The 25746-nt window shown below is 48.3% G+C and overlaps 9 protein-coding genes across 9 annotated transcripts; 4 read left to right on the forward strand and 5 right to left on the reverse strand.

Annotated features, from left to right (window-relative positions):
- Positions 1-236: 236 nt before the first annotated feature.
- Positions 237-2133, reverse strand: BGW36DRAFT_393310 (major facilitator superfamily domain-containing protein; the record flags this gene model as incomplete). The annotated part of the gene is made up of 6 exons (XM_046217794.1): positions 237-451; positions 510-614; positions 672-1375; positions 1436-1749; positions 1786-1903; positions 1976-2133. The coding sequence occupies 6 exons, from the start codon at positions 2131-2133 to the stop codon at positions 237-239; spliced, it is 1614 nt and encodes a 537-aa protein (XP_046078415.1).
- A 1099-nt stretch (positions 2134-3232) lies between these two features.
- Positions 3233-4855, forward strand: BGW36DRAFT_333185 (carotenoid oxygenase; the record flags this gene model as incomplete). The annotated part of the gene is made up of 1 exon (XM_046212875.1): positions 3233-4855. One exon carries the CDS (start codon positions 3233-3235, stop codon positions 4853-4855), a length of 1623 nt encoding a protein of 540 aa, XP_046078416.1.
- A 1426-nt stretch (positions 4856-6281) lies between these two features.
- Positions 6282-10253, forward strand: BGW36DRAFT_422332 (putative pre-rRNA processing protein Rrp12; the record flags this gene model as incomplete). Its single annotated transcript, XM_046219685.1, has 3 exons — positions 6282-6344; positions 6422-8341; positions 8391-10253. The coding sequence occupies 3 exons, from the start codon at positions 6282-6284 to the stop codon at positions 10251-10253; spliced, it is 3846 nt and encodes a 1281-aa protein (XP_046078417.1).
- A 633-nt stretch (positions 10254-10886) lies between these two features.
- On the reverse strand, positions 10887-11930 carry BGW36DRAFT_393313 (uncharacterized protein; the record flags this gene model as incomplete). Its single annotated transcript, XM_046217795.1, has 2 exons — positions 10887-11366; positions 11424-11930. 2 exons carry the CDS (start codon positions 11928-11930, stop codon positions 10887-10889), a joined length of 987 nt encoding a protein of 328 aa, XP_046078418.1.
- A 3326-nt stretch (positions 11931-15256) lies between these two features.
- On the reverse strand, positions 15257-16216 carry BGW36DRAFT_333191 (Acetylxylan esterase At 0.90 angstrom resolution; the record flags this gene model as incomplete). The annotated part of the gene is made up of 3 exons (XM_046212876.1): positions 15257-15552; positions 15612-15791; positions 15863-16216. The coding sequence occupies 3 exons, from the start codon at positions 16214-16216 to the stop codon at positions 15379-15381; spliced, it is 708 nt and encodes a 235-aa protein (XP_046078419.1). The 3' UTR covers positions 15257-15378.
- Positions 16217-17188: 972 nt separating this feature from the next.
- Positions 17189-18333, reverse strand: BGW36DRAFT_18179 (endo-xylanase). Its single transcript, XM_046209726.1, has 2 exons — positions 17698-18333; positions 17189-17632 (listed from the first exon to the last, which is right to left on the reverse strand). Exons 1-2 carry the CDS (start codon positions 17982-17984, stop codon positions 17227-17229), a joined length of 693 nt encoding a protein of 230 aa, XP_046078420.1. The 5' UTR covers positions 17985-18333; the 3' UTR covers positions 17189-17226.
- Positions 18334-19229: 896 nt separating this feature from the next.
- On the forward strand, positions 19230-21560 carry BGW36DRAFT_18167 (aspartic peptidase domain-containing protein). Its single transcript, XM_046209725.1, has 4 exons — positions 19230-19438; positions 19493-19596; positions 19661-20032; positions 20088-21560. The coding sequence occupies exons 1-4, from the start codon at positions 19344-19346 to the stop codon at positions 21422-21424; spliced, it is 1908 nt and encodes a 635-aa protein (XP_046078421.1). The 5' UTR covers positions 19230-19343; the 3' UTR covers positions 21425-21560.
- Positions 21561-22199: 639 nt separating this feature from the next.
- BGW36DRAFT_368191 (uncharacterized protein) lies at positions 22200-22900 on the forward strand. The gene has a single exon (XM_046214960.1). The coding sequence runs from the start codon at positions 22287-22289 to the stop codon at positions 22752-22754; it is 468 nt and encodes a 155-aa protein (XP_046078422.1). The 5' UTR covers positions 22200-22286; the 3' UTR covers positions 22755-22900.
- Positions 22901-23366: 466 nt separating this feature from the next.
- Positions 23367-25297, reverse strand: BGW36DRAFT_393316 (general substrate transporter; the record flags this gene model as incomplete). The annotated part of the gene is made up of 7 exons (XM_046217796.1): positions 23367-23468; positions 23496-23777; positions 23840-23946; positions 24003-24168; positions 24227-24831; positions 24884-25231; positions 25279-25297. 7 exons carry the CDS (start codon positions 25295-25297, stop codon positions 23367-23369), a joined length of 1629 nt encoding a protein of 542 aa, XP_046078423.1.
- Positions 25298-25746: the final 449 nt, after the last annotated feature.

Genomic DNA, 25746 nt, shown 5'->3' on the forward strand with positions numbered 1-25746 from the left:
CTATGTTAGATCAAGAGACATCTCTATATACCCAACCTAAATCCGACTCCTGAGTGTTGTTTTTTTTGTGACGCAGTGTTAACTGCACGTGGCCACCGTAAATTTTACAAAAGTGACATGTTCACTTCTTACATGGCATTGTCATAAGGGGCATGACGTGTGAATTGATAAGATTTCAGATTTCTCCTAGAGGGTCACTATAGGAGGGAATGACTTCCGTGAAATGATAGCAATACCTACTCGCCCGTCTCCCTATCCGCATCCCAGCGGACAAGTTGCATCAAGCGCCATTTGAGAGTGGCATGACGAATCCGCTTGCCCCAGATATACAAGGGGATCCACAACGCCAGGACGACGAAACTAAAGCCTGCCATGATTCCAAATGCTTCCGCATAGCCGTCTAATTCCACCCATGGATTCGCGTAGAAGGACATGAGAAATGTAATGAAGGCTAGAACGTCCGTTGGTCAGCAGCGGGGTTATCAAAACTCTGTCGGGAGATAACTTACATTTGAAGACTATCTGGCTTACTACAACCTCCCCAGCAATCGGCCTGTAGCAGTCAATCGTATAGGCCACACTGATACCGATCGCAGCACTACACCCGAACGAGACTTTTGGTTACAACGTCAGCATCCTCCATTTAAGATATGAGGAAAGAAAGGACTGACATAAGAACACGCCTAACGTAGGCACAATCCAGTTTGTTTTGTAATTGATCCCCAGTCCATAGAGCAGAAGCGATCCGGGATAGGCGATCATGGCGATGCTCACAGCAGGAAGGCGCATTTCCGGCTCACGAACACCACCATTCCTCGAGGTTGCGCGGTTGGCTACCCAATCCGAAAAGTAACCACCAAAAGGAACGCCCAGCAGATTACCCACAATGCTCGCGATCCAGACTAATCCCACTCTCCAGACAGTAAAGTTGTAAACCTGTGAGAATGCTGTTGCCGCTGTAGTGGCCAGGATGACGAAGATCCCGATTCCTATACCGAGAGATACCGTGGACCAAAGGACGGGTGGCAGCAGTAGGACCGCCACGGGACGGAAGGCAATCTTCCAGATCGCCTCATGAGTGAGAGACGAGCGACTGAAGGCCATCCGTTGGAGCAAGGATTTCTTAAGTGTGCTGGATGCCTCGACGCGCTCCACTTCGGACACATGTGAAACCTTCTCATTTGTCTCCTGTTCTGTTCCGCTCATGTCACGTTGAAACGCAGTTTCGGGCATGGTGAAGAGAATCAAGACGGTCGTGGTCAGAACGAGAGCAGCGCACAAATAGTGAAACATTCTCCACGACTGAGAGATTGACATGACCCCAGAGATCAGTGACCCTAAAGCGGCACCCATCGAGAGCGATGCCGAGTACATCCTACGTAGCAGCTGTAAGTCTTTGGATATCACGGGAAAGGGGGCACGGATTTTTGCTTACGCCGTCATTCTACCTCTCTCGTGAAGGAAAAAAACATCCGCAATGGTAATGGGAGCCACGCACTCGGCGCTGCCAGCAAACCAAGCTGCTATGATCCTTGAAGCCAGCAGGCTCCCGTAAGAGGTAGCACGTGTCGACCACATGCAGCAAAGTCCAAAAACGAGAAAAGAGGAAGTATATACCGCGCGACGGCCATATTTGACGGCGAGTGGGACCCACAGTAGGTTGGACACGCCGGCAGCTAGAGTAGTCGTGGAGAAGAGCAAAGCTGCCTTGCTCACTCCAGTTGCGTATGCCGCAGTCGACTCCGGAGACTGTGTGGCGGGATTGCTGGAGTCAGGCGGATATACGCCGAAGAGATCGATGACTATCTCGACTAGAACAGTTGCGGGGCCAGCGGCAAAAAAATTGACCCAGGTCAACGCCGTGCATGTAAGCACGGCAATATAGATCTTGAAAGCTTTTGACCTGTAGTTTGGAACTCATAATCAACGATTTTTGAAGCCTGGAGAGGCGCTGTAAAGCTGCGAGGAGACCTACCAGTTAAGTGGGTCGTTGGGGTTGGAGGACGGCTGGGGCACGAGGAGCGTGAGGCCTGTTGTTTCATCTTGAAGTCGGACATGACCGAGTGTTTCTAAAGGATGACGTTGAGGAGCAGTGACGGCCGAGGTGTTGAGCTCATCTTGATAACGACTCATGGTTGCAACTGTACGCGACCTAGGAAGACAAGAGGTAGAGGAAGCGAGGTAGGTGTCGTTTTCTTGGAGCTTGTGCTTGTTCTGTTTCGTGATATTAATACGACGAGATAGATTATGCAGGAAAAGCCAATCGGCTTTAATCAATCGGATACCAGAGGTATTCCGCGGAATACAACACAAAACGACTAACTCGTGCGTGAAGTCTAGGCCAGTGCTGTGCATTCCGTCGACATCAAACGGCACTCTACACAGAAATTGATTTTATGACTAAGTCAAGCCTGGGGGGGGAATGACTTGGACGCCCCAATGAAGCCCCGGTATTCAACTCTGAAAGATTGGGGTGTCAGCGAGAGCTGCTAGTAGTAAGCTTGTTGTGGCGACTGGTCACAGGACTGCAAAAAGAATACTTCTTCATTGCCTGACCATGAGGGCCTTTGTAGTATGTCCGCTGCAGACAAAGCGAAGGCATCAGTGCTTCAAAGGTTTATATTAAAATGGATTAATGAATTTTTATTCTACCCTAATATGTTACATCGTTGAATAATAACAAGTCTGGGGTTTTCCCTTGATAGCTTAGTACATGATACATCCAGAAATGAACGCTGAACTGATGTCATTGGATTGGCGAGGTTGTGGGGTTGTAAGGGGTACGGTACCTTGAGGGAACTTTGCTATGTGATCAGTTATATTCCCTAGCAACAATTTGGTGCTCGAGATGGACCCGCACGTTACAATTATCGTCATATCGTACATGCATACTTAACCAGTCCAGGACACAACTGCACAACGATGCATAACCTTCACTTTCCGATTGTTCACACAGCACAAGGGCTAACCCGAGTAGGATGTTCAAGACTAGGCTAAAGAAATAATTCCGCGGAATGCCTGACCTCGAACCAAACCCTCATTTTCCGCGGCTCTATGATCGGGTGGCAGTCAGAAGAGCGGAAGCAGAGTGCAGAACAACAGCAATGACCATGTATTCCATGGTGATATATTCAGGATATCATGGAGCTTCAACCCCGTGCACTTCAAATCTCTCTCTGTACACTGGCAAACATATCAACATCGTGATAGTCAAAGCCTACACTTAGCTGCAATGGCAAAACTAGGGTCTGAAGTCGTGCATGCTGAACTCAGAGCACCGACCGAAAACGGTCAGCATGCGAACCCCCGTTTCGGGCTCACCTCACCATGGGAACACTACTACCGTCCTTCCGACACTGCCCCCCAAGGTCGATTCGAATGCGAACTGGATGAGATGGTCATCTTTGGTGATATCCCGACGGAGATCAGTGGTACCTGGTATCGTATCCTTGTAGACCCTCACTTTTGCCCGCAGGTGGGAACTCCCTTCGTCGATGGGGATGGGCATGTCTGCGCCTTTCGCATCCAGGACGGCAAGATCTCTATGAAGATCAAATACGTCCACACTGAAAGATGGCTACTGGAGCGCAAGGCCGGTCGCCGCCTCTTTGGTCGTTATCGAAATCCTTTCGACAGCCACCCATGCGTGCGGTTGGCGAATGACACCACTGGAAATACCAACATCATCTACTGGGGTGGGAACCTCCTCGCATTGGCAGAGAGAGGATTACCGTATGCACTGGATCCAGACACGCTCGAGACAAGGGGTGCAGATCCATATGGTGGTCAGGTTACTGCGAAGACTTTTACGGCCCATCCCAAAATCGATCCCCACAAGAATGAACTAGTCACCTGGAGCTATGCTGCCAAAGGTCTTAGTACACCAGATATTTGTACTTACGCCATTGGCCCCGATGGGGGTATTTCCAATGTACACTGGTTCAAGCAGGATAAGCCCGGGTGGCCACATGATGGCTGGATCACGGATAATTGGATCATCCTTTCGAACATGCCATTCGGTGTCAATAGCGACAAGGTGATGAAAGCTGGGGGCGACTACTGGAGATTCATTCCTGATCAACCCTCGGAATTCCTTGTCACTCCACGCGAGGCAGAAAACCCGAGCCATCCAGGCTGGAAGCCTGGCGAATTCCGTAAGTATATCGCCCCTCATGGTTTGATCATCCACACTGGCAATGCATGGGAAGAAGGAGATGGCGTCTTGAAGCTAGAAAGCCACTTCGCCACCTTCAATGTCTTTGACTTCTTCAATCCGAAAGACTACAGAGGCCCTAAAGAGAAGCCCAGCGGCGATTGGAAACGTTGGACAATTGATCTTTCCCAGCCAGATGGAACTGCCGTGCCACCACCTGAGACGCTATTTAAGGGCATCGTTGATTTTCCCATTTTCGATGAGTGGAAGACTGGCCGCAAGAGTAAGATCGTTTATTTGACGGTCATGATGGACCCTGAAGGAGGAGCACAACCCACGTTCAGTGCAATCATGAAGTTGAATACGGAGACGGGCGAGAAATCGATGTTTTACGCACCCGAAGACGGCAGTGTAGCGGAGCCGGCATACATTCCTCGAGGGCCCGATTGTGATGAAGGCGATGGCTGGATCATATTCTACACCCAGAGAGAATCGTCCCCCAAGGGAGAATTGGTCATCCTCGACGCCAATGATTTCTCAAAACCGGTCGCCATTGCGCAGTTGCCTTTCCAAACGCGCAATCAAGTCCATGGAAATTGGGTTCAGAACCCGCATCCTGAGAGGCCCCTGCCAATGTTGACGGGTCCTATTCAAGATGTGTCAATCAACACAAAGTATTCCCAGTTGACTGAGATTCCATAGAATCTAATGCTGTTGATTTCCCTTTAATCGTACTGTTTGATTGATTAGCTTGAGGTATTGTAATTTGATTCCATTGCATGGCCACTGGCTGGGGGGCGATACCAGTGGCAATCTTCAAGATTCTACACCGGAATAAATAGTATGAGTAGCCATTCCGACCTCCTGATCTGCACGTACAAAATAACATTGAACTGTTTCGGTAGTGATAATCCAACGGAAGATACAGCATGACTATATCCTAGCTTTATAAATGCCGTAAGAACTATGGCATCTAGACAATTCAAATTTGTAACTATAAGACTATTTTCTAAAACTGATTAAGATAAGAGATACATGATAATAATTATAATAATAATATCTAGATACTAAGCTTTACTCTAAATTAGACTGCGGAATATCCCCTCTATTGGATATTGGGTCATATGCCATATCCGCAAATTGAGGATAATGCATATTACTGAAATACCATATCCTTACTGAGGATATCTATACTAGCATAACTCTCGCTTAATTATCTGCTTAGAGGTAGTCAGGTGCCTCTTATGCAGCTTATTAATTTATATTTTAGAATCAAAGATACATATGTTGGATTCTGATCATACTAACGATATTATTTATTCTATTCATTAATGAAATATTAAGATATAGTCTTTGTTTTAAGTAATATCTATCGCCTTTATTGTTATTTGTAGCATCAATCTTATTTTTCAGAATGTATTGGAGGGTACGAGTGAGGTTCCCGCATGCCATGGCACTTTACAATGGAAATATATATTTACTCTAGGCAGCAGTACAGGATATTTTAGCCGAACTGAGTATGTATGATTAAAATTATGACTGAAAAACAAACTATAAAACAGCTTATAGATTTACCAGTATCTAAGCCTAGTCTACAGGGTCAACCCTTTTGCTTGAGTGCATTACATAGTTTATTTTATCCAGCGCACTCAACACCATTGACAGAATTCCACAATTTCTGCCATTACAATATTTTCATAAAAGCATCTTACATCTCAAGTCGGACAGCCTTCTCACAATTAGTTTCTAAGTATATTTTATACATATAATCTTTTGATATTAGTCTTATTACCGCTATGTTCAACCACAAGTGTTGTATTACATTAACATCATAGGCTGTCGTTGTCCGAATCTCTTGGCCACTAAACCTGTTTAGGCTAGGTTTACAGCGACATAACTAATCGGCTATCGATAGTGCTGGTAGTGCCGCCAAGCCTTGTGTATCGGCGGTGAAAATTATTATCGGCGTCGTCCAGAAATAAAATAAGTGTGCTATCTCCGCCTGTCAAACAGCCCAGCCGATTAATCTGCCGAGCGACAGCCACGTCCGTCGTCTTCTCTTTTGCTCAGAGCTGCCTTGGCGGCGTTTGCATTTGCTGTTTCCCTCGTTCCAGAGGATATTCCCACCATGGCGACCCTGGCGGAGAAGTTTGAGAAAATAAAATCGCCAAAGCTGAAGAACCAGCATCATGTAAGTTTGCCACTTTTTGCCTGTTATTCTGCGCTGCTCCAATTAAGAAGGTGAATATAAAGCTGACAATAGACTAGACTGCAGTAGTTTTGAATGCTGTCGAAGACACCCTGCGCGACCAAAATGCCGACTTCTCAGCGACCGCATACTTTGCAGCGTTACTGGCCCTGCTCAGCCAGGCCCTCAACAACACGCATGGCATTGTCAACAAGGACCTAGCTACATCGGTAGTATATTTAATCGATATAACAGCAGAATTCGTTCCCCCCCCTCTCCTACGGTCGAAATTCTCCCAGATCCTGTCCAATCTTGTCCCCGCCCTCACGCTTGCCGATGTCGAAGCCCCGCTGCTGCGTCCATCGATTGGCGTTCTCGAGACGCTCTTGATTGCGCAAGACGCCAATTCCTGGACACTCCCGCATACACAAATCGGCCCTCGCCGAGCGACTGCTGGTCTGCTGAGCTTGGCTGTTGATCACCGCCCAAAGGTGCGCAAGAGGGCACAGGATGCCTTGGTCAAGGTGCTCAAGAACCCCCCGCCAAGCCCGTCCCTCGACCACCCAGCAGCGGATATGTGCGCAGAAACCGCTTTGCAGACGTTACATGATAGTGTCACTGCTGCAGGAAAACTCAAGAAGTCGAAACACCAGCAGCACCGACAGGATAGCCACCAAGAACCGGCGATTATTCATTCCTTGCACCTTGTCAAGACAGTTGCGACTGCGTCTGGAGGATGGCCAAGCAAAAAGATTGAGCCGCTGTGTGAGCTGCTCATGAATGTGTCGCGGTCTAGCAATGAATACATCACAATGGGGGCCTTTGAGGTGTTTGAAGTAATTTTCGCAGGAATGGCGGATGAGCTGTCTTCGTCCAAGCTGCCCCGTCTTTTGGAGTCTATACAGGAACTGCGACCAGCACAGAACGACGCGCAATTGCTACCGCCATGGATTGCAGTGCTTTCGCGAGGCTACGACGTGTCATCTCAGATTGATCCACAAGATACCTTCGATAAGTTGCCAGCTCTGTTCGAGATGGTTGCATCTTTTCTCGCTGCTCCATCACACAATATCCGCGTCTCTGCGTCTGAATGTCTTATATCCTTTCTCGCCAACTGTATCCCGAACAGCGTAATCTTAGAGCCGTCTATTTATGACGAGAAGACTTTGGGGAAACTCGCCAAGGTTGCGTCGGATCTCTTGTCTGTTAAGTACCAGGCCGCCTGGGCGGAAGTCTTCAATGTCTGCTCTGCCATGTTTGAAGCTTTCAAATGGCGATCCTCATCATATTTAGACTCAATCGTTCAAACAGTTGGTGAATTACGCAGCAACGAGTCTTTCCATGGAAAGAAAGAGGCCGACGAAGTACTCGGCCGAGCTGTCTATGCAATGGGCCCCCGCGAGATCCTCCGTATCCTACCTCTGAACATCACAGAGCAGAAGGCCGGCCAGCCTGGTCGTGTCTGGCTGTTGCCTATTTTCCGCGATAACGTATCAAACACAGATCTCGCGCATTTCCGCACCGAAATGGTTCCTCTCAGCGAGGCCTTGTACCAGCGTGTCCTTGAGTTTGGGCAAGCTGAGAAGACAGTCGAAGTCAAGATTTTCGAAACTATCATTCAGCAGATATGGTCCATGCTTCCAGGATACTGCGAGCTGCCACTCGACTTGGAAACAGCATTTGATCAATCATTCGCAGAGCTTTTGTCCAACGTCCTCTACAAACAGACTGAACTACGTGTTGACGTCTGTCGGGCTCTACAGAATATAGTAGAGTCAAACCAGGCTATTGTCGAAGTTGAAACTGGTGCGGAGGGTGAAAACCTCGTCCTTCAACGACGTATTTCAAAGGATGCTGCGGCGAAAAATCTACAGCATATGGCCGGTTTCGCAAGTAACTTGTTGGCAGTGCTGTTTAATGTTTATAGCCAGACGTTGCCTCATTACAGGGGTTATATCTTGCAATGCATCAATGCTTTCTTGAGCATAACGCCAGAGAAGGTGAGACAATAGCCTATGAATTAAAGGGACTACTTCTAACTTGATCTAGGAACTCGAAGAAACATTCGCCCGCGTCAGGACCATGCTCGAGTCCGAGCTACCCTCTGAAGAAGAAGCTGCCAAACAGGGAAACCTGCCAAAGGGAACTGACAACAAGATGCCACCAACATCTCACACGCTGATCGACCTGGTCATTGCCATGTCCATCTACCTACCTCGGACGAGCTTCTCAAACCTCTTTCAACTTGCATCTCTTGTCCTTAATCAACACGCCTCCGATCCCCAGCTGATCAAAAAGGCATACAAGCTCATCCCTCGGCTCGCAACAACTGAAACCGGGCAGAACTCACTTTCCGAGCGAAGTTCCGAGTTACAGGCACTGATGCTCTCGACCGCCGAAAAAACCCCCTCCCCAGCTCGCCGAGACCGCCTCGTAGCCATCCACGAGCTCGTCACATACCTCCCTACCCGTGACCTGCACTTCATCCCATCCATTCTCCCCGAAGTCCTTCTTGGCTGCAAAGAATCCAACGATAAGGCCCGAACCGCCGCTTTCGACCTCCTCATCCACCTGGCCCAGCGCATCACAGACACTAACCGCAACCCACCTGGCACCGTAATCCGCAACTCCTTGGTCCCCCATCTCCCCGACACCTCCGCCGACGCACCAGCCACCCTTGAGGAATTCTTCACCATGGTCTCCGCCGGCTTGGCAGGTGGTTCGCCACACATGGTAGCAGCATGTGTAACCGCGCTCTCGCGTCTCTTTTTCGAGTACCGCGCCGCCCTCTCCACGCAAACACTCTCCGACCTCGTGCAAACCGTCGAGCTGTTCCTGACTAGCAACAATCGCGAAATCGTTCGTTCGGTGCTCGGGTTTGCCAAAGTAGCTGTTGTCTGTCTGCCCGAAGACATGCTCCGTCCTCGCCTCAACACTATGGTGCCGAACCTAATGGTCTGGAGTAAAGAGCACAAGGGCCGATTGCGCACAAAGGTCAAGGGGATCCTGGACCGTCTTGTTCGTCGATTCGGTGCGCCGCTTATTGAAAGCCTCGTCGGCGAAGCAGACCGCAAACTCGTCGTTAATATTCGCAAGGAGCGCGAGCGCCAGAAGCGGAAGAAGAAAGACGGTGCTAGCGGGGGTGATGTGGGAGATGACGCAGATGAGCATGATAATGCTAATAGCAGGTTCTCAAACGAGTTCGATAAGGCTGTTTATATGTCTTCGGACGAGGATGACTCTGAGCTGGACGACGCTAGTGAGATTGACGTTGACGATGCGGGTCGCACATCCGTCAAGAAACAGGGCAAGAAAGGCAGTAATAAGAAGCTCGGCAAGCAAGGCGAACAATACATCCGCGAACTATCCCCCGAATCGAATCCTCTCGATCTTCTCGCCCCCGATGCTCTCGCGTCTATTTCTACCACGAAACCATCAGTCCGATTCCTCGATGCCGGCGTTGGCAAGAGGAACAAGAAACGCGGTGCCAAGGTTAACGTTGACGGGAAGTTGATTATTGGTGGTGCCGATGAGGACGATACCAGCATGACCGGCGCCAGAGGCGAAGGCGAAGACGAAGGCGCAGGCGGGATCAACGCCTATCTCGCAGCCGTCAGCGGGCCCGAAGCCGTACGGCGCGGCCAAAAGGGGCGATTGAAGTTCAACAAAAGGGACACTGGCGGTGACGGCATGGATATTGACGATGACGACGATGGCGAGAAGAACGGGGCGGGTGCGGATGACTCCAAAAAGAAGGGAGGCGTGCGCAGAGGACTCGGTATGCCCAAATCTCGCGGCCCTGCTGGTGCTGGGAATGGGAAGGGGAGGATTGAGAAGAGGAGGGGTGGCAGAGGTGGCAGAGGTGGGAGTGGAAGTGGCTTTGTAGCCAGGCGAGGTCGTGGACGCCGTTGACGAGGGATTGACTAGCAGCGAATTATAGAAAAAGTGATTATGATGGAGTTTAATGAGATTGATTAGGGATACTAAAGATGTGCGGTAGTGGAGATGGTGAAATTGTTTGATGTCAATGAATACCCTTTGCATGGTTTAGTTATGGGTTTATCAAAATCTTTATAAAAATTGATCTACATGTCTCAATATCTAAATGAAATGTAGGGGACAACATTGAAATCAACATTGAAGTTGATTTTCTTGTTTGCTTAAAGTATACATGGACGATGTACTAGTTTTGAATTTGTTTGATTTGTTTTGAATTTGTAGGTGATTGATCAATCACAAGTCAAGAATAGCTAATCTGGTATCATAAGACAGAAATGAAGCATAGATTTCTCACACATCATCGAGTAAGAAATAAACCAACCAAGCCATGTAAATGTGCATGTGAGGGGGAATGCAAAAGACTATGCCGATCACCGCGCCAACACCGGGTAAATGCAGTTCGGTTGATGACAATGATCATCAACGAGAGATAAAAAAAACATCTTGAAAATAAATGAATAATATCCATCTCCTATTTTCGTACATGTCGTCAAAACAATCGGATACACGAAGCTCGAATGCTGAGAAAATAAAATAGTGACGGCGTTACTGCCGCCGCCGACTTTTTCGTAGCCACGTCTGCCACCATGCGTTCACCCCGAGAACGGCAACGCGGCCGTCGTCTTTCTTCTCCGTTCCGTCTGGATTTCCGAGTATCATAGCAAAGATCCAGAAAAATGCGGCTGTCCAGGCAGCAAGCAACAGACCGAAGCTGAGAAATGGGGCGAGAGTGAGGACGAGGCTGGACCAGAGCGGTGCGAATTGTTCAGTTGAGGTTTCAGGGGTGTATGGATGGTGTGAGTGGTGGTAACGGTGGTCTGAGCGACTTGACTGAGCAAGACGTTCATGATAGCGCAGTGCTGGGGCGAGAAGCTGGCAGAGTTGTGTAGAAAATGTGGTAGAGCGAAAGAAGCGCGTGGGGGGACAGAGGCGGAGTGGAGAGGTGAATATCACAATGAATAAGGCGAAAAAGGTGTATATTGCTGTGCCCATTGAGAAAACAGGGATTGGTGCGGAGAAAAGAAGCTGGTTAAATATTATATTAGTCATATGCATATATCCCGTGCTTCTCGATAAACTCACCAGAACCAAAACGGCATTGGGTTCCCGCCTTGAAACCTGCTCCTTGTCTGATGTGTATACCGTCACTGTGTTCTGTGCTTCGTGGTGACTGCGGGGATTGTGTCCGTCCGAGCTGGACATCCTTGGCGACCAGCTCGCACGAGTCTGGCCTTCCTTCGAATATGATTCCGCGATGACGCCTGTGACTGGTCGAGAGGGTGGTAATAGCTGAGGAGATGCTTGCGGGCGGCCATTCGTAGCTGGTACACTAGTTTGTTCGGGGTGCGGAATGGCCGGGTCGAAATTCGCGTGTGGTATTGAATACGACCCCGTCGACGAGCCGGACACCGACATACGAGTTTCTGGAGACGAGGCAACTGGTGGCGAAGCAGCAGCAGCAGCAGAGTAGTAGGAGTTGGCTGGGTACGAGTACGCATTGGGTAGTTGCTTGAGCACATAGGGCGAGTGCGAATGATAATGCTCCGGCGCAACGGCTGTCACGAACTGCTCGTCGCCATGGTCATGCATTGAAGGGTAGTCATGCTGTGACATTGCTATTGTCATTGTTCCGTCATGTAGTCTTCTTTCTTCTGTCCCGATATTACTTCAATCGAGAAGGAATTGAAACGAAAGGAACGAAACAAAGCGAAATCAAAGACGAGAACCCTTGGTTGTTCGGTCCGTGAGTGATTTCTCTCGTCGTTATTATGGTAGACAGCACGCAAAGCGGTCTTCCCGATCGATTGTAGATAGGATCAACCTCTGGAATGCAGGGTGATGTCGGTGTTGTGTGTCGCTGCGAGAGGGGCCTTGGTGGTACGACACCGATCTGCAACAGCGAGGGGTGAGAGATAGCTCCTAGATATACAGGGCTGCATAACGCACACGAATGGACCACATCGAGAGGGAGGTGGTGGTAGTAGAAGAAAGGGACTCCTGCCGAGACACCTCTTTCTCGCCAGGCTCGCGAGATAAGATGGGGGAGGTCGTCATTTTTCTCGGCGGGCGTTTTGCGAGAGAGACCAAGAAAGCCAAGGGCTTGACGGAAATGCCGAGCCCTTGGCGGTTGGGGATGCAAGCGTACATTGCTCGATCGGCCTGAATCTGGACCAATTGCTGGGAGGCTTTGGCTTGGCTTGGGCTTGGCGTTATTTTGGCGTGATGGTCATCTTGAAAGATTGTAATCTAGAATTTCCAGACGATGCTGACGATGCTGACGGAGCCAGGAGTCCGCGCCACATGCCGGGAGACACAGCAATGCGCTGAGGCGGCTGTAGTGACAAGTGAAGCGATAGCGACAACGATGGATAAAAGCCTGTAGGCTGTCGTTGGACCTGCTGGAAGGAGCGGAGGAGCGGAGGGGAGTTGCCGTGTCCCTCCCGTACGGCGCTGTAACTGCGTTACCATACTAGCCCGCCAAGGCCTTGGCGCGTGGTCTCCCGTGGGCCTGGTATGGCTACGTGATTGGCAGCTCGCTTTCACGCCGCGGCTGTCCACGCGGGCAGTCCCCCAGCCAAAGGCGCCGCATCGTATGGACTCGTAATGGCCTCGTACGGACATGTATCGATGACAATGAAGCAAAACGAATATCTGGTTTGCTCAGCTTCCACTTCCACTTCCACTCTCACTCTCACTCTCACTTTCATCCCGACCCCATCTGTTGCAGCGTTCGTTCTCGCGTGTCTTGCGCCCGTAGATCCCCAGGTTGGCTCCACCCTGCGCTGCACTGTCTCCTGCAGGGCGAGTGCATATGCCATATGCCATCTGCCATCTGCCATCGATCGGCAAAAATCTCTTACGTTATGCCTCCGCCCGCCCAGCCTTTGCCAATGCTCGGCGACGTCGAGAATTCGATATCGTTGCCGCTATGCTGATGATAGATCGTCTCCAATGACTCTTGGCCTCCCAGTTTTAATTCCCGACTGCTCCGCTGGCACCGCTGGCTAGTCTCTTCTGCGAGCCTGAGACACATCATCCCTGATCTATACGACATCCATACCTGTGCAATAGGTCTTCCTCTCTGCCACTGATCTAAGTTCTGACTACGTACCTAATTAGACGGTTGCTTTTTTAGAGCTCCAACTTGTGACTTTAGGTTTTGGATCAACTTCCTCCCACATCAGTTGACTGGATAGTTGTATGGTGAAATTGTGCCTAACTTCATAGAATTACCAAGCCAACCTGGGCCAAGTCTTGGTGTTGAAGACTTTTCTCTACTTGTTATCTTTGCCAAGAGATTTGTTTCCGGCTATGTCCCAGTTATTTTGCATGTGAGCATCATTCAGTATCGAGATATGATGGCAACTTGCTGTCATCATCAGTCTCTAGATTTTATGGACCATTTATTCACTCGTTACAACTTGTTATCGAAGTGAATATTGTTAACTGGCCGATTTCTTCGAAGATACTGCAGCCTGTGTGGCGGTCTGCATCTACGCTACCAGACTCACCGGACAGTTTCCGGTATCCTTCTCCGGTTTGACTTGGCACGAATAGCTTTCCACTCTGGGAGCTAGCTTTCCACATCACGATTTCCGACCATATCGTAAAGCGTCACTTGGAATTTTTGACGACGCTCCATCCCCTTCCGGACCAATCAACAAAGCCTTGTGCACTATCTAGACCGATGTCCGAGGCGGAATTTAGGATTATCACAAAGGGTGACGACGGTTTCAACAACCATTTACCGGGAAAACTTTTTCCAAGCATCCAAAACTTCCGGCCTCTTGGCAAGATTGGCTGGACAGTTGGGTGTTGGCCTTGCCAAGGTAGAAAAACTCAAGAGCCGAGACCTTGGCTTTGTTGCAACCAGAACGTTGAGCAAAGAACCATCTTCCGTCAATAATAGAAACGAAATGTTGTTTCATGAGCCAACTCAACAATTGATCGACAATGCACCATTTCTTTAAGCGTCTTACAGTGCATCCATAGTATGGAGTGTGTACCGCGGGAGCCTAGACGCATGCGGGGTGATGCATTATATTATTATTTAATCTACTGTTGCTCGCCGTGCGTTAGTAGAGTTAGTCCTTGCCACATGGACGAATGGTACTGCCAAGATCCAGAGATTGCGTGACCCGAGACACTATTGGGACTTGACAAGAAGTCGCCAATGTTCCAGGTTTTGAGGCACAGCAAGTACTATTACGTGTACTTGAGCGCTAAAGACGCTCTTTGATAATCGTAATAAAACTTTAAAAAGACAGACCTTGGCAGCATGTGAGTGTGATATGTGATGTTTACGTGTACTATTATTTGGTTTTGCTGAGCACAGGACTATGGACCAGACGCATAGCGATTTTTGCTAGTCCCTTACCTAATGTCGACATGTGTCTGCACTAGAGGCCGATCATTACAATTCATGAATCCCATACTAATGCATGGATTCTACTAATCTTACGACAATAGGACACCGAAACAGGGATTTCATCACCATCACACTGCAGTTAATCCACTTTCACTCCTTAATTCCACGCAACCTGTCAGATCTGGCGAGCAGTCAGTAGGAGCGGGGCAGCCTTATGAAAGTCGCCGATATGATCGGAAAGTCGTCGGCGTCCCGAAAGGGAAATTTGTGCTTACTTTTCATACAAATAGGGAGATATACTGCGTATGTACTGGGGATTATCAAATAAATATTAATTATATTTATTTTCTCGATATATTAACAATGATAGTGATTGGGGGGAAATCCTGATATGTACTCTGAGTTAGCTGGACTTGCTTTAGCCCTAAGTTAATTGCTACCAATCGGTTTACATACTAGTCCATGTTTATCTACATATGGAAAATATAATCTCGAGAGGTTTTATACTGGGTTAAAGAGTGAATGTTGAATTGTAACTATATTGTTCCTAATACCAATACTATCCGGCGTCCTAAGAAAACCTCATCGACAAGTCCACACATTGGGCACATGCACACATGCACACATGCCCTACGTGCTATCTACTTCCAAGAGTCGACATAGCACAGCCTAAGCAGACAGTTTTGTCTTGATAAACGCCAAAGCCTGCGCGCCATACTCAGCACCGTATCCCTGGTGGGTAGCTGCATTACTGCCGTTGCAACAGTACGGATCCGAAGCATCGCAATACGACTGAATCTTGCTCGCTGATGGGCAGCTAAAGCCTGCAGGACGCTCATCAAACTATTTAATTATTTTCTCAGCGATTAATTTCTTTCTTCCGTTTTGTCAGGTTAACTTACACCTCCAGCTTCACAGGTTCCGACTTCGTACGACAGACCAGATCGAAACAGAGGGTCGCCCATGAAAATGGCTGCCTTGACCTGGTTGACAGCAGAGGAAGATAATCGCACAGCTGTATTAGTGACGCCTTGATTAGGGTCACCGCCGCCGCATAGCGCTGCATCCATGATTTCACCGCCCTGATAAATTCCAAGATCAGAACATTGAGCATTATCAATATATACATCAGGCGAGGAAGATGACGGCTTACCTGCGAGTATCCCACCAAGACAATCTGCGTGTTAGGACACTCCTGATTAAAAGAGTTTACAGCGGATGCAACGGCCTGGATTCCCTGGGCTACGGAGCTAGAGTAGCTGACGCTGCCGCACGATGACTGCCCGCCACAGGCTGGATAGCTGATTGCTTCGGCGGTGGAGCCGGAGTAGGTCTGGAGGACCTCATTAACGACGGTGTTGGAGGATCCATAGCCTGGAGAAGCGGTGGTTTCGCGGGCACCGAAGACGTGGATGTTAGGGCAGTTTGCGCGCTTGGAGGCGGCGTCGAGAGGGGTGGAAAGAACGCTGCTGATGAGAAGTAAAAGCGATATGGTTTTGGACAACATTTTTTAGAAAGGTTGGGCGAGAAGAAGCTAAGATTGTTGGATTGAGAGATGTTTTGTTGCTAGAGTGGATGGTGACATATCAATTCGTTCTTCTGTTACAACACGCAGATGGCCTTTATATAACTTTTGAAACGCCATGCTGACAGTTGGCATGTGTGGACAAGTACGCACAAGCATCATCTTTGACTCCTTTCATTCTGCTCCCTCCCAACATCACCAGGCCAATTTTGAAGTGTTCCTTTTGACCGAAAGAACACCTATTTCCTCAATCAGTCGATTCGCACCAGTACCTATACCGTCAACAAATTTAGCCGGCAAGGAAAATCCGGGGCAAGGAAATAGCCTAGATAAAACTTGCTTTAAAGCGTATATGTAGAGAGAATGCTTGTTGCAGATATGCATTTAGGCACAATTGAAAATTAAGCATAATTAGCCTTAACGTATTTGCCGGCTCCCCCCGCGATTCCGAGAACTGCACATTTAGGGCTGGAATGCGGAGCAACGGAAAGCGTGTTTTTGTTGACTGTGTGGATTAAATTAAGGAGGGGTTGATTTAATGCTCTGTGGTCTCGGATTTTGTTTTATCCCCCCGACATTCCGCCTTGTGGCGTGGCCTAGATGTTAATTATACGATGATGCAAGAGGCTATGGGTATGATCTGCAAATTGCTTTTCTCGTGTTTATTGCAGTGCTAGATTGCAAAAGGTTTATTTTGGTTCTTGTAAAGAAGTTGATTATCTTCTACATAAATAATGAATTTATAGATATGAGGAAAAGTAATGATAAACTCGTTGTATTCGAAATCACTCTCAGATAAAGTCATGGACTGGTTAACGTCAAGAAATGTCAACGAAGCGCGCACTTCATCAAACATGGGGGCCAAAGCTGCACCCCCCTGCCTGCACTGTAACATAACTAAGCTCCTCCCCGCTTAATACCGCAAATAGCACCCTGTAGAAACTAGGCTGGTTGAGCAGCTTAGTCCATTACGAGAACTACTCTCAAACTAGCTAGTTGCTAACACTCTGCGAAGCCGATCCACTGCTGCTCCAACCCTCGACAGCAATGACCTGATAATTGAACGTCCCAAGATTAAGACCAAGGTTAGCCCACTCCTTAAAGTGGTTCTCAATCGTGACAGTGCCGCTAGTCCGCGGCGAGTTACGGATCGAGATGTACTGGTTAAATGTCGCTGTGCCGATAATCGAAGGCTCATTAACGCGCTGGTTTTCCCAAATCGTATAAGTAGACCCGTCGCTTGTAAATGTGCCTTTGACTGTTCCTTGCTGCGGAGGGTTGACGTAGTCCTCGATCACGTAGTACTCGACAAGTGGGCTGGTGGTCCAGCCGTATACGGCGAGGAGACCAGTTCCGCTAGTGCCAGAGACAGAGAAGGAGCCGCCAAAGTTGATGGAACTATTTCCTGAATTAGCGGAATGCAAGTTATTCTTGTTTGGAGGGGAACGGGGCCGGTAAAGTACCTGGTAGATCCAGTCTTCCATCCAACTCCCACCACGAAATCTTCTGCATTGCTCCAATTGACTGTGAAGCCGGTGCTTGACGGTGAGTAATTGACTGTGCCGCCGGTCGTGTAGTCCTGGTCGTAGTTGATGGTAGCACGACGGCTGAGACTATTGTCGAGGCCGAGAAAGAAGTCATGAGGGCCGCGTTCGGCGAGCTCGTCTCGTTTGACTTCAGGGTTTGCAGGGGCAGCAAGAGACGCCGCAATAGAGGAGAAGGCAATCAGAAGAGTGGAAAGGGCAACCATTTTGACAGAATTTCTGTAGACGAGGCCTGGTGCTGGTGTATTTAGTGTTTTAAGATATCGTGTTTGGTGAATCGATTGAAACAAAACCGGTGATCATGGCGATATTTATATGTTCTTCAGAGCCATGTATATTGCAAATAAGGTAGCAAAACAACTGCCGCTTCAATTGAAGGCAAAATCAACCATCATTTCCTACGCGTGGCTAGTTTAGCCTGTGGGCAAGGGTCCGGGGTAAATTCAGCTGTACGAGGGCTTTCCAAATTCCAAACCATCCACGTTTTATGCTGAAGACAGCACCACGCGCAGCCGGGGTTTCATGTTAATCGGGTAATTTCGCCAACCCCCTTCGATGTCGGCAGATATTTCTCCCACGACTAAGATTAGTCCTGGGTAAACACCAGGGCGGACTAAGGGATGTTGCAATGACAGAGCCTGGCAATCCAGCGAGAAAGCATGTTCATATTGCTCGACAGATCAATCATGGGACTGTCAACAGCTGCGACCGAGTGAGGGCTTAGGGCTTTGGGCGTAGGGCTAGGCGGCCCCATGCCAAGCAGCCCACGTGACTGGCAGCGACCTCGCACTCGGGTTTAGTCTCAGCCGCAGCGTAGCAGCCACAGACCGCGATCAGCAGCGGGCGAACCCCCATCCATCCAGCGTCGATGCGAGTCGACCGTCAGAGTTTTATGTGGAACGCACATGTCTGGTACACTGGTACGGCCAACTGCCAACTGCCAACTGCCAAGTACCCTTGGCAACTGCCCAGTTCCAACCCATCTGCGAAAGGTTGAACTCTCGGCCTCGTATCGAGGCGCTGCTATCGATAAATCATCACTTAACGCCGACCGGACCTCCCATCCCACAACTCCACCGGGCCCAGACGAAGCACTCAGAGTGAAACCGACGATCGAAATCCGGCCTAGCGCGCTTGTAGCGCAAAGCCAAGGCGGCCGTTGGGCGTCTGTATTGGCGAGCGTCGGCACAGTGGAGCTGGACAGCGCTGCTAGTTGTGGCTGTAGTGCCGGTCGCTCCTGGTCAGACAGTCGCAGGGCCGACTCCTCTAGATTTCCAATTCCCTCATCCTCTCCATCTGCGTCCACTCCGTCGCCAGGGAAAATCAATCGCCGCTGACTCCTGCCAGTAACGCGGCCGCGAGACCTGCTGTCTCGCACGCTTCATATCTCCCGGTCGCATAAAGGTCATGGATGTCCCTAATAATGGGTTCTTGCGGCCCACCGAGAAAACTTGGCCAACCGGCCCTATCGTGCCTGTTGTTGGCGCTCGCCATAATCTGCATACACGTGGGATCCGCGCAGACGCAGGTGCTGCCTGTCTCGATGATATGCAGTACTGATTGGTATGTTTGCACTGATATCTACACGCCGTTTATTTATTTGCGTGCAATTAACCCGTCTTCGTTTCGCCAGGTTCGGAGATGATGGACAATGGAGCACGTAAGTTTTGGAATTCGACTACTGCTGGCTGGTACCTAACCCACCACTCCACAGGGTATATATTTCTATCGGCAACGACTCTGAACCTGTTGCTGTCCTCCCGAATACCGTCGGAGTCGATATTCTGGTCGTTGACGACAGGGGAGGATGTCTGCATGGTATGTTGAATCCTCTGCCTCCCAAGATTCGCAATTTAGTCATTGACGTCGATTGTGTCTGTAGACTCGGCCGCGGACTGCTCGAGCGAGCGCGGTGGATTATTTTCCTCAGATAATTCATCGACCTGGCAATCGGCCGGCGGCTATCGAAACGCAACTTTCAACGGAATCGGGTTGACTTCACTGTACGCCAATTATGGCGATGACTATGTTTCCTTCGACCTCCAGGACGGCTACGGTCCAACTGTAGCTGGCAACCTGACTTCATCCGTGGCTACGTTTAATAGTACTGACACCTGGGTCGGCTTTCTCGGACTGGCTCTTAGTCGTTCCGCTTTGAGCGATTTAGGTTCCTCCACATTCATGGAAAACGTATGGGATAATCGTTCTTCGGCCTCGAGTTGTTCATATGGATACACTGCTGGTGCTTATTACCGTGCGTCTCCCCTATATTATACATATTGATAAATTGCCCTGCTGATTCCTCGCAGGTTTGAAAGGTGTCCCCGCTTCACTCGTCATCGGCGGATATGACCAACTTCGATTCGTGCCGAACGATGTTTCATTTAATCTCTCACTCCAATATGTCCCTGTTGTATCGCTGTCATCGATTCAAGGCACTTCTGTCAATCGCAGCAGCAATTCTTCCATGACTGAACTTGTGGAGGCTTCTATCAACTCGTATTTCACCCTCGACACATCGACATCTTATATTTGGCTCCCCCAAGACACCTGCGACATGTTCAGCGAAGCTCTTAATTTAACTTGGGATGACAGGATCAACCTCTACACGTACGGAGATGATCCGAGCAACCATGATTATCTTGCCAGCGCTAATATTTCCTTCACATTTGCGATTGCCGACACTTCCAGCTCGTCAGAAATCGTCAATATTACCCTACCCTTCTCCGCATTCGATCAATCTATCAGCTATCCATACCCTGGATTTTACCTCAACGACACTTCTCAAACTATACCTTATTTCCCTATAAAACCCGCGTCAAACAGCGATGAATATCGCATAGGCCGCGTCTTTTTTCAAGAGGCGTACATCATTGTTGACTATGAACGCGGGAACTTTTCCGTCTCTCAAGCCAATTGGGCGGGTGACTTGCTGAACGAGAACGAGCTTATTGTGATCGACCTAGTACCTGATAGCGAATTTCCAGGGGAGACGAGCGAATCACATTTGTCCAAGGGTGCGAAGGCGGGGATTATAGTTGGCTCTTTAGCCGGCTTTATATTCATTTTGATTATATTATGGTGGTTCGTCTTGCGCAAGCGATATATTTTCACCGGCTGTCTCCGCCGACGAGACAAGGCACAAAAGAATCCGGAAAACAAACCACCGGTGCCAAATTCCCAGAGCCTTGCACCCCGTCGTTTGCGGAACTGGCTGTATCGTGGCCGTGCTGAGGTCGCGGGTGATCATACGCAGCCTTCTGAACTGTCGGGAGCGGATATGATCCATGAACTGCCAGGTTCAACGCCTGGGGATTTTCGACATTCTTCCCCAGCCACATCCAAACAAGCTTTGCGACGGAGTCGCATGTCCATAGCGCCATCCAGCATTGTCAGCTTTACATCGTCAACGCGCATGTCTGTATCATCGGACGGTAGCATTGAAGAAGAAGAATTAATTTCACCTCACCCGACATCTCGGCCGTCGTCCATCGCCAAACATCCTTTTACCATGACCGACACAACAGCAACGGAAAATAATGGCCACGAGACCACCACTAATCGTTCGTCCCGAATCCAGCCGGGTGAGATCGTAGTCGGTCCATCGTCACCCACCAACACTGCTCATCGCAGATCCGAAGATTAATCACCTCATCATACTACTCACCATCCGTCTTCGAGCTTCGTCTTTTTTACACTTTATTTCCCATCGTTTATATCTATCTCGATCATTTCATGCCGATCTATCCGGCTACGACAATAAAATTTAACGGTTGTATATTATTGACTAGACGACACTGCTGGCGGTCTTTCGCATCTGGGCTTCTTTTTGTTTATCTTATATTTGACTGGGTGTCGGCGCAGGGTTCTAGTCCGGTAGCGTCTAGCTTGTATATGGAGGAGATGTGTAAAGGGCGTTAGATAGTACATATTGTCTGGTTGGATTGGAGTAAAATCAGAATACGATTTTGTGCATACAGTGGCAGTTCCACCATCCCACTTGTAGCTGGACTAAAAAAAGTGTATGACCCATCGAGCCTTGTTCTTGAGGTAATAAGGTTCTTCAGCATCAATTGTTCAATATTACCTGACAGCCACCTCAACGTGTATACAAAGTAGTTGAGCCTTGAAGTTTGACAAACAATATTTTATATAGCCATGAAGAGAATTACAGTCTCTTACGTAAATTTCAAAATTATCTAAATGCCGTCATAACCAACGAACTGTTGAGGTTAATTATTGGTCCCCGGACTACCTACGACCTTGGAGATAGCCGGAGATAAGGTCAACCATACTTTGCGTGCATACGGAGATTGTCAAGACTCACACATTAAAAGCGATTCGTCCGAGGAAAACGGCAATTCGGATATCGGACATGGATATATCTAGACCGAAGCCAGTGAACTGGACACTTATGTGCGACACTAATTGATGTGTATGCACTGAGAATCTTGAGAATATCCATCAAGCCCTCTTTCCAACCAATCAACACATTGGAAGCTTATAAAATGTCGACTATTGCCCTCGAATCCCTCACCCTCCGCGAGGCCATCACCGATGCTCTCTATCGTTGCATCGTCGGCCTTGACACCGCTGACTTCGCCCTATTCAAATCCGCCTGGCTAGTGGACGATCCTGAAACCGCATTCGTGCTGCTCGATACTTCATTGATAGGATTCGACAATATCAATGAGCATATGTACAAAAAGATCGCTCCGTTGCAAACTACCCATACGACTAGTAATATCCGTATTGATGTGAAAGACGGCGCCAAGGAGGCTACTGCGACCTCGCATTTTATTGCGCAGCATTTTCGTGAGGGTGAGGGTTTGGACCCGACAACGAAGCATTTGTTGACTGGAGGAGTGTATTTTGTTGATTTCGTCAAGGATGATGCTGATGGATTGTGGAAAGTGAAGAAGTGGGATGTCAGAGTGTCTTGGCTTGAAGGGGATGCGGCAATTGTGGGGAGGTAATTGTGCAGCGATTACATGTATTGATGATGAGAAAATAGACTAGACTGAAACTTGCGGGGGTTGATTTTCTTACAAGTATATCTTATTATTCAAAATAGATCTCAATAACTACGCGGAGTGGATTATTTCCGATTATAACCGTGGAGGAATGTTAGTCCCATAATAGTTATTTTGGAAAGAACTTCAATAAAAAGCTAACCAGAGTAAACTGGAAAAAACTCAGGGTAGAGTGCTCCATATAGATGATATCTAATCAATGATGCTTTAACAGCGCCAATTTCAACCCCATAGTCCTCACTCTTAAAGGGAAAGAAAGCACTTACCACGAATCCTGACAACTAATGAGAAGTTCTTTGGCAAGTACCTAGGTCCCGTGTATTGACAGACTTTTGTTGTTGCGGGAAAGATTTTGGGCTTTGAAAGACAAAGAAGATGAATATCCATAGTACCGTCTCTCTTGAATAAGTCGTGGGGAGAAATGGTTTTAGCCTCGGCCGACCAATTGCCCTTTATCAACAAAAGGAGTACGCTACATGTGTATGATAGCATCTTTTGAATGACAAGCACTACTTGGTACTTAATACCACACTTTCCTTTTGAAAACGCCACTAATCAACCGATATGATCGGCTTGCACCGCATTACCCTCATCCCCCTTTGAGCTGTTGATATTACCAACAGGGGAATCTTCGTTTGACCGTTGCTCCTCCGCCCTCTCGATTGCATTACCTTCACCTCCCACGAGTCTTGCAGTGCCGGTTGTTCGTTCTTCCTTGACCAATTCCCAAGCCTTGGGGACAACCCACCACTGTAAGTGCTGATAAAATGATTTTCTTTTTGAAGATGTCTCGTCCATCGATTCGTTCTTTTGAATGAAAAGCAAATCGACAGACTCGAGAGGCAGGCTCATGGTCTCCGGATAAAAGAGGAAGACAATTGCAGCATTTACGATGTTGAAGACCGCGAAAATTATGTAGGTCTTGTAGCCGATATTTTGAAGAGCTGGGGGTGTTATTTCGACAACCTGGACCTTTGTTAGGCTTTTGGATAGAATAGATTTGTCTACGAAAAGAGAAGAGAACGCACAAGAAAATTACCAACAAAATCTGCTGCTGCAGCTAAAGCTGCGCCCTTGGCTCGGATTTTCAATGGAAGGATCTCCGGCGGGTATATCCAAACACATGCCATCCACCCTAGATTAGGTCAGCTATCATGATCAACATGACATCTACAATATTATCGGCCGTACCCCAGGTGAAGCAGCCCTCAAAAAGAAACACAAGAGCTACGGCTGCAATGTTGGAAGATCGATTATCAATAGCAACACATACTGCCTCAAAGATCATAATGGCACACATTCCCAGTGCCATAGAGATTAGCAGTCGCCGTCGACCGACAACATCAATCATAAACCACTAAGTTGATGTTAGCTTTTATTCTCTAAAAGCTTGCAGGATAAAGTGATTGGCTTACTGTCAAAAATGAAGCAAAGATGTACCACACCTGCAGAAAACTCCCCACCAGGAGCGCGCGCTCTTGCGTCATTCCTAGACTCTCTGTAAACAAGGTTGGCGCATAGTACGTGATTATATTGATACCGGCCATTTGCTGCATGAACTGAATACCCAATGCGAGATAGAACCGCTTATCGGCTCTAGTACCCCCGTCACGAAATAGATCCATCCATGTGCCTTCTTCCTGCGACTCGATGCGAATTGCCTCAAGAATTTCATCTTGCTCTTGAACCACTGCAGGATCACTACCTGGGCGATTCCGAAGCCGCGAAAGGACTGCAAGGCCTTCGTCTGTGGATGGGCGGTGCCACATGAGCCATCTGGGGGTGTCTGGTAAGAAGACACCGACAATAATCATGTAGACGGCGAAAATTATTTGAAAGAGCAGAGGAAAGCGCCACTGGAGGGTGCCCGGATGGAAGTAAAAACCGTAGTTCATCCAATATGCGATCATAAGCCCGAAAAGCATCATTGACAGCTGGCTGCACATATGCCAGCCTCGTTGGGACGGTAGACAGACTTCAGACTGGTAAACCGGGGCAGCTGAGGTCAAATAACCAATTCCTAGAGTCGGTTAAAAGAAAGCCATGTACCAATGTTGAAATTTTTCACGCACCAAAACCAGTCGCAATTCTTCCAACCATCATTTGCACTCTTTCGACACTGGTTCCCATCAAGATCGACCCGATCACCACTATAATGCTTCCGAATATCAACGATCTTTTTCTACCAAGCTTTTCTGCTGTGAAAGCAGCGGCGATGGCACCAAACACTGCCCCGACATCATACAAGGCTGTTATAGTCGAAACCATGATTGTGGAAGGGTGGCCCATTTCTTGAAGCCAATAAGACGAAATGACGACGCCGGACATGACGCCATTGTCGTAGCCGAAGAGGAGAAAGGCAGAAGCACAGACAGAGGTGATAGCGGAGAGAAGGGGGGTTCCGCGAAGCCAAGTGGTTCCTGTGTAGAACATGTTGCTTTTTATTAGGGTCTATATGCGGGTCTGCGATGAGAAACTAACTCCATCGAAGGGAGGATGGTGGAATCAATTGATATATGAGCCTGGGTGTCCTCCAAAGGCTTCCCAACCGTGCCACTACTGGTATGGCCAGATTATCCACACTTTGAATTTGAAATAGGGAAGATGAACAATAGATAAAAAGTGTAGAAATATCGACAATATGCAAGTTTATCTAATGTACAAAGTACCCGGGGCGTCATAACCCCGGGTTGCATACGGTTGTGAAATACGATTTAACAAGACCCCGAAATCCCTCGGAGTAAATCCGAATTAGGCCTGACAAGACAGTATGATCGGCATCACCAATTATGTCTCGTTAAATGAATCAAATGCGCTGTTGATCGTAATATCTACTCCAAAGCCTTATTTATGATCGGAAACATTGTTGATATCTGCCAGTGAGAAGCTCTGTAAATTCTCTAAGAGTTTCACGTACTTGAAGTATGACATGTGA

The sequence above is a fragment of the Talaromyces proteolyticus genome (assembly GCF_021365285.1).
Source record: "Talaromyces proteolyticus strain PMI_201 chromosome Unknown BGW36scaffold_1, whole genome shotgun sequence".
Taxonomy (NCBI): domain Eukaryota; kingdom Fungi; phylum Ascomycota; class Eurotiomycetes; order Eurotiales; family Trichocomaceae; genus Talaromyces; species Talaromyces proteolyticus.